The 6,965-nt window shown below is 38.1% G+C and overlaps 2 protein-coding genes across 2 annotated transcripts in view; both read right to left on the reverse strand.

Annotated features, from left to right (window-relative positions):
• LOC106531786 (uncharacterized) overlaps positions 1-2,124 on the reverse strand; it is a 15,657-nt gene extending 13,533 nt beyond the window's left edge. The window contains exon 1 of the mRNA XM_014027707.1: positions 1,957-2,124. Coding sequence (XP_013883161.1) covers positions 1,957-2,082 — 126 coding nt within the window. The 5' untranslated portion in view covers positions 2,083-2,124. The remainder of the gene's footprint in view (positions 1-1,956) is intronic.
• Positions 2,125-3,133: 1,009 nt separating this feature from the next.
• The window catches only part of LOC106531788 (cystathionine beta-synthase), an 18,723-nt gene continuing 14,891 nt past the window's right edge, over positions 3,134-6,965 (reverse strand). Inside the window, exons 14-15 of the mRNA XM_014027710.1 lie at positions 5,069-5,153; positions 3,134-3,847 (exon numbers count right to left, since the gene is read on the reverse strand). Coding sequence (XP_013883164.1) covers positions 3,717-3,847; positions 5,069-5,153 — 216 coding nt within the window. The 3' untranslated portion in view covers positions 3,134-3,716. The remainder of the gene's footprint in view (positions 3,848-5,068; positions 5,154-6,965) is intronic.

The raw sequence follows: 6,965 nt of genomic DNA on the forward strand, positions 1-6,965 counted from the left end.
CACCGAGGACCTATCCACGTCATCATTTACCCAGAATGCTTTGTGTGTGAACAAAATGGCTCAGTTCGTGTTAAAATATATTTTTAAAAGTTTACAAAACTAAACATCCTACAGTATTTTTACAATCTTTATTTTACAGTTAAAATAAATGTTTATCAAATAAAGTCTAATGTTACAACTAATCGTGGATCCCTTTAAATTCTCTGCACAAACTGTCGATATTCCCCTCTACTGGTTAAGATCCAAGACACTGATAGTAAAACCAAGTGCATATCAAAGTTCCTTTTATTTTTCTTTAATAAAGGCCTGAGGAAGACTGGTGACTGGCTACTTACCAAACTGCACATTATTTGAAGTTCAAAACTTTATAACATAAATATGATGCACAACTGCCTTTCATGTCATTTTTGTAATATAACATTTTGTTTTATCCCTTTCGTTTTTGGTTTAAAATTATCAGTGATGAATTTGTCACCAAGTGTTTCTCAAGGAACATTTTAATAAGCACCAACACCGTGAACTTATTCATCCAACTGGCCGAATACATGAGGGGCTCCATTTGATTGGTGAAATACTTCAAGCTTCTGTCTGAGTGACAAAACTCATAAATGCAAACGTTTGAGACAACCATTCATTGCAGTTTAAGCAGTTTTTTGTGATATGTCTACTGCTCAGGCTGTTATCACAATGACAATAAATATTCGATATATTGTGCAGCCCTAAATCAAGCAAATATGCGGCTTTTGTTTTGAAAACCGTGGACTTGTCCATTTCAGTGAGGGGCAGTGATTTGTGATTTTATATATTATATATATATATATATATTATAATGAGTTGTAAATGTGTGAAAATGAATAAATTATGTGACTGCTATAATCACAGATCATGCCAAGTTGCTTTTAACAATGGTGCTTTTCCAGGCGGGGTGCTATTTTCATCACAACACCTACATCCCCACACCACCTTCCCAAATAGATCAGAAGTCATTCAGTTCATCTTTCCACTATTGCATTTTATTTTGAAGGAATTACAAGGTGGAAGTGCTTTCCAAATAGAGATAGCAGAAAATACTGAATGCTGAAGACCATTAACAACATCTTTCTTATTTGACATTATGTTAAAAACACACTTGGAATGCTCCAGAAAAGCAAATTAACTATTTCTGCCTTTGTAGACATGTTCAAACCAGCTGGTCCCTAACTGTCTGCTTCTTACCCTTCTAATCTCCATTGATGCAGTAAATCTAATTCTGCATTGCAGTTTATATATTATTAAACAAACACTTATGTTTTAACAATTATGTTTTAATTATTCAAGGTAGAATGTTTTCTAATTATAATCACTCAAAGGCTTTGGTGATTTGTCTTATTATGTAATTACATGTCATTATTAGGTAACTGAACTGCTTTTTGTGTGGTTTACCAAGAAGGGGGTGGGCCATATAAACTAATAAACAAATAATGCTTATGACACTAAAACCTAACATTATATTTTGCTGCTGTTATTGATACCGAAACCAGTCTTTATGACCAAATGTGTTTCACAAGAGACCAAAAAATAAACTCACTAAGCTATTTAGTAAATACTCGTGAATAAGTGCTAAATGCAATCAGTTGTCAGTTTGCTCATAGTATAAAATATAAACAGAAAACTTGAAAGTACCATGATGGATAGCTAAACAGTTAGCATAACCAAAGCTCCGTCGTAGATGGACATTCATGAGCAGATATTACCAAGTTCTGACCGACTTCCTGATTTTTAACATCCTTATTTTCATATCAGCGTCAGTTACTAGCCATATGTTAAAATGCTATTTTGTATTCTGTTTGTAAAGTAGCTTAGCTCCGCTGCTAGCACCACTAGCTGCCAGTTCTGGGGGAGGGGAGTCGGCTAACATTATAAGCTAAAGCTCTTATCTTCGACATCCAAACGTCGTCTTCAGCAACAGCTCCTTACCTTACAAAAGTCAGAGCAGAACGGTTCGCTGTCGGCTCCGAGTTCGTCACCTGAGTAGCGGCTTAAGAGACTCTGTAATTGTTTTTCTAGTCCCTCTGAGTCGTTCCCACTGCTCCTTTCCGCCATACTGACCGTCTAGCCCTGCTCGTAGCTGCTAGCACAGACATCGCCATCATTCACAGCGCTGATTGGACAGGGCTTAACGGTAAGTGGTGAGCTCCCTTAGAGCACCAGTGTACGCCGTAAGGGGGCTAGTTGAGGCGGTGCTCTGAGAAGTCGCCTTTAAGAAACTAACCCCGCCCATGCGGTGTTTACCGAAAACATATACATGTGCCACAAAACACATGGCAGACAGACACAAACAGCATTTTATCAATTTGCGTTCAGGTTCAATTTTACAAATGTGGAAAAACGCCTATTTGCTAAATCTTAAACTAGTAACGCTGATACGTATTCATATAAGAAAAACCCATGTCAATCCCATTAAACTTTTATCTACGATTCAATTATTTTTGGCATTTTGATGAACATATTTTTGAACGTTTATCCAGCCATTTTTAAATGTTGCGTTAATGTACACTTCCCTTTGATATTTGAGCAGTAAAATGTACAAAAAAAATTATATTTAATAAGTGTGAGGAAAAAAGTCATTAAAATATTGTATCATGTTTCTAAATATGTTTGTATGCTCATTATGAAATTTACATTTAAGATATTTACATTAGAATTATAATTTTCACTTTTAGAACTGCAGCCTGTGTTCATTTCAACTAGGTTTGCCAGCACAGGTCACATTTGCACCAAAAGCTGTTTGCTGCATCTTGTTATGACTATTTATTGGAAGTGAAAAGGCTTTTGTTTTGGAACGTTATGATGTACACAATAATTACAAACAATTAGTGAAATGCTTTGTTTAAACATGCATGCGTGGGTTCTCTCCAGGTACTCCGGCTTCTTCCCACAGACCAAAAACATGACTGTTAATGTTAAATGTGGTTAATTGATAACTCTAAATTGTCCCTAGGTGAGAGTGAGAGTGAATGGTTGTTTGTCTCGTTTGTCTCTATGTGYGGCCCTGCAACCTGTGCAGGGTGTACCCCGCCCCTCACACTGTGGCTGCTGGATATGGGCACCAGTGACCCACGCAACCCAGAAAGGAAAAAGCGTGTACAGAAAATGGATGGATGGATGGCTTTGTTTAAACTTTATTTAGTCACACACATTCATTAAAGAACAAAGCAGCTTTAGAAAATATTATCTTCTTGACAAAGCTAAGATTCAACAATCCAGACTTCTTTCACAGTTACATTACAGACTTTGTGCTGAAATAAAAAAAGGAAATAAAGTAGCACTGACAACATACGCCTATATACAGCAACTCTATTTGTTGTATTTCAGAAAAACGTGGCTTTACGTTCTTCAATGTTTTTATGCTTTATACATAAGGCAAAACTTATGCATGCATCTCAGATGAAAGCACAACACAAAAAACCTTCAACGAACCCTTATAAAAAAAATAAAAAGCTGCCAGCTAATTATTAACTTACAAAAGATTTAATTCCAACTCTAGAAGTTTGTACTATGATAAGCTGCAAACTACAAAATGTTAAGAATTTGCTAAGTTCTGGTTTAAGACTGATTTAAAACAATAAAAAATGAACCAAAATTTTAACTAAAAACAAAAATAACCCCAAGCTGAAGAAGAAAAAGAGAAATTAAGACATGTTAGCTAATTTGTTTGTGATTATTGTTTGAGCTGATCACATCTCATCAGTAGACTCTGACATGGAGCGCTCTCTCTTCTCCACGCCCGTGACAAAGTTGAGCAGGTCGACGGCGGTCACCACACCAAAAACCATCTGCTTMAGGACAGCGGAGCCGTCTGTCAGGTCTGAGGGAGGAGAGGATATAAAATAAAAAATGAAAAAAGCTGATATTAGCATGAAACACAAGGGCTGGATCTGGATTATGGTGCGTTCACACCGAACGTGATTTCAGCATCAGCTGAAAGCGCGATTAGAGCAGCGCCTCAAGCGCGATTAGAGCAGCGCGATTTGAACGATTTGAACAATTTGAACGATCTGAGCGTTCGACGCGCTGAGGCGCAAATCGCTGAAGTTAGAAAATCTGAACTTTTGCAGCTCGTCGCGCAGCATCAACCAATCAGAGAGACTCCACTGTGTGACGTAGTGACATATTTCCCGACGGGACAGTTTACTGAATGATGTCCACTAACCTGAAACAGACAGAGCTCCTGCTCTTTAGCTGAAATGAGTGCCTGCAGTCGTGTCCTGATCCGCAGCAATGCGTGGCAGCGACTCATCAGACTGGAAAAATAGTCCTGAAAGCGAGCTGTGAGCCTCTACTCTGAATTATCTGGTGAATTAATTATGAATTAATTATCTGATGAACGTGACATGCTCTGGCTCTCTGTAAATAAAACAAAGCCACTTCCTCGTCCGACATTAAACAGAGCCCGACAGAGGAGGGAGGGGCGGGGAGGCTSTYSCCGTGCAGCGCTTCAAGAGCTGACCTGCGTCTGACCTCAAAGTGCACAAGCTTCAAACTTCAGCGTTGGCTGCGATTTTGAAGCTGAAATCGCGTTCGGTGTGAACGCAGCATTACAAAGCAACAAATAAGACTACAGATCAGTTTAAAGTGATTTTATATATAATAAGGTAGAAAAATAGTTTTTAATGTCCCAACATAAAAGGATGTGGCAAATTTTCAATATTGTGATCCATATGTTTAAATAATTCAGACTTTAGTAAACAGAAACACCCAAAAACATCAAAAACATTTTTGTGTTTACTTAAATCTTCCAGACTATGAGGACACGCACAGATTGTCTAAACTTTCAGTGACATAATCATCCTGCTGCTGGACTTTGACATACGTATGATCAATGGAAAGATGACCGACTGAACCAGACCAACAAGTGTTGTAACAAGTGTGAGTTTGGTTGAAGGACGAGTTTAAAGGGCGACACCAGAGGAGAAACTGCACGTACTCCCTCAGTCTGTGAGCCACAATGTAAACAACTGTTGACAGTATTTGGTAGCAGTTCTTGGTTATCCTGTGTCTGGTTAAGTTGCTACACACTGAAACTTACACTGAATCTGTTCGTGTACCACCAGAGCGAAGTGGTCAGTCTCCAGGATGCGGGACAGCTTTCCCAAACTGTCAGTCAGACGGATCTGTGAGTGAAAACACAACGTTAGGAGGTGTAAGAGAATAAAAACACCCACTGAGCTTCAGCTTCCTTTAGCTTAGCAATCCTTCAATCTGATTTTCATGTCAGAGCTTTAGACCAATGTTGAAAAATGGAGTTGTGAATGACTCCCAGCTACAACCACACCAAACTGTAGTATACCTGTAAATCTGATCAAATTACAGACATTTTTGTGTTTTCAAAGGTCAGTTGGCTGTGGCAGCCATCTTGAATTGGGTTGACTTCAAAAGYTAAATCAGATGTAAAGCGACATCCAAAGATTATTATCTGAAAGTCCTTAAGATCTGTCCAGTGATTAGAGAGATATTTTCCTAACAAATGAGCTCCAAATTGCAAAGTTTTAAACAAAAACACCCTGCATAATCAGGTATCCAGCATCTGTGTTGGAGATGTGTCTCAGCTACAACACCAGCAAATCTTAGCTAAATGTAAAAACTGACTGAGGTAAAAGTATTTATATGCTTTAAATTCAGGTAGCTGCAGCAGCCATCGAGATACTTTCAGGATATTGTCAAAGACATAAAAGACTCAAATTTGCCTTGCATTTCCTGTACAGCTGTACAGGAAATGCAAGGCAAATTTGAGTCTTTTATGGTTAGTCTGCAAAAAGTGTTTTGAATGAGATTCACTTATTCAAAGTAGGGGTCGACCGATACATCGGCCGGCCRATATTTTTGGCCGATATTTGCGTATTTTCCTTWTATCAGTATCGGCCGATATGTCCGTCCRTKTGGCCGATCCATTCTTTGGGTCACRCGAGCGCATGTTGCCTCCCYCTCCCTGGGAGAGAGCSGCTGGTAATGTCATAAGACAGAGTGCTAACAACAATRAAGGTGAGTTATGAACTGTAAATGTGTTTTAACTGTCTAATTTAGCTGTTTCTACCCTCTGTGACAGAATATGAGAGGTAGAGAGAACAGCTGTGTGTTTAAGTTTCACTTTCGCGGACAGGAGTGCCGCCATGTTTTTACTTTCACTTTGAAGGCACACTGTAATTAGTGTGTCCGAGTTGTTTTTCTTTGAAAAAATGCTGGAACTGCTCACAGGAAGTATAGAAGAACACCTCTGTTGTTCTCCCTGCTGGATTAAAATAAAAAGCTCTGGTCTTTTCTCGCTGTTACGTTCATAGTAAAGCGCTGCCGTCCATCATGAACATATGAACCAGGCAGACGCTGCTCATATCATGTTTGTTCTGACCGCAGTATAAAAGTTATGATGCAGGTTTTCTTCAGTGTACATTTCAAACTGTGATCTAAAGTTAGCTTCAGCTGTTTAAATGTATTTTTTGCCCGGTGTAAAAAAACAGGAGCAGACTGAGGCAGAGATGCTGTGAGCGCTGTGTGTGCGTGAAGTCCTCGCAAAGATAGCAATATGTATGTGTGTCTCTCCTTTTTCTTTCTCTCTTTAGGCCTGTTGCTGTTTTTGCATAAAAAATGCTGGGATATTAAAACATAGTCATTTTGTTTTATGTAAAAATTATATTAATCTGAGTAATTTACAGATAAAAACAGAATATTTAGCACTAGATAAAATAAATCATGAATTTATTTATTTTTTAATTTTTTTTAAGAAAGGGCTGAAGGAAGAAATCCTGTGTGGCAGCACTTCATACAGCCTGCATCAGACAAGGCTCAGTTAATTAAGGTTTTTGTTTGTTTGTTTAGTTTTAAATTGGGACCTGTGTAACATTTGTTATCATTCTCATTTTTATCATGTTAATGTATGGAGGTAAATTTGTGTTTTTATGATTCAATCAAACAAAAAGCATCTTCAATCA

Source organism: Austrofundulus limnaeus, unplaced genomic scaffold, assembly GCF_001266775.1.
Source record: "Austrofundulus limnaeus strain Quisiro unplaced genomic scaffold, Austrofundulus_limnaeus-1.0 Scaffold676, whole genome shotgun sequence".
In the NCBI taxonomy this organism is placed as follows: Eukaryota; Metazoa; Chordata; class Actinopteri; order Cyprinodontiformes; family Rivulidae; genus Austrofundulus; species Austrofundulus limnaeus.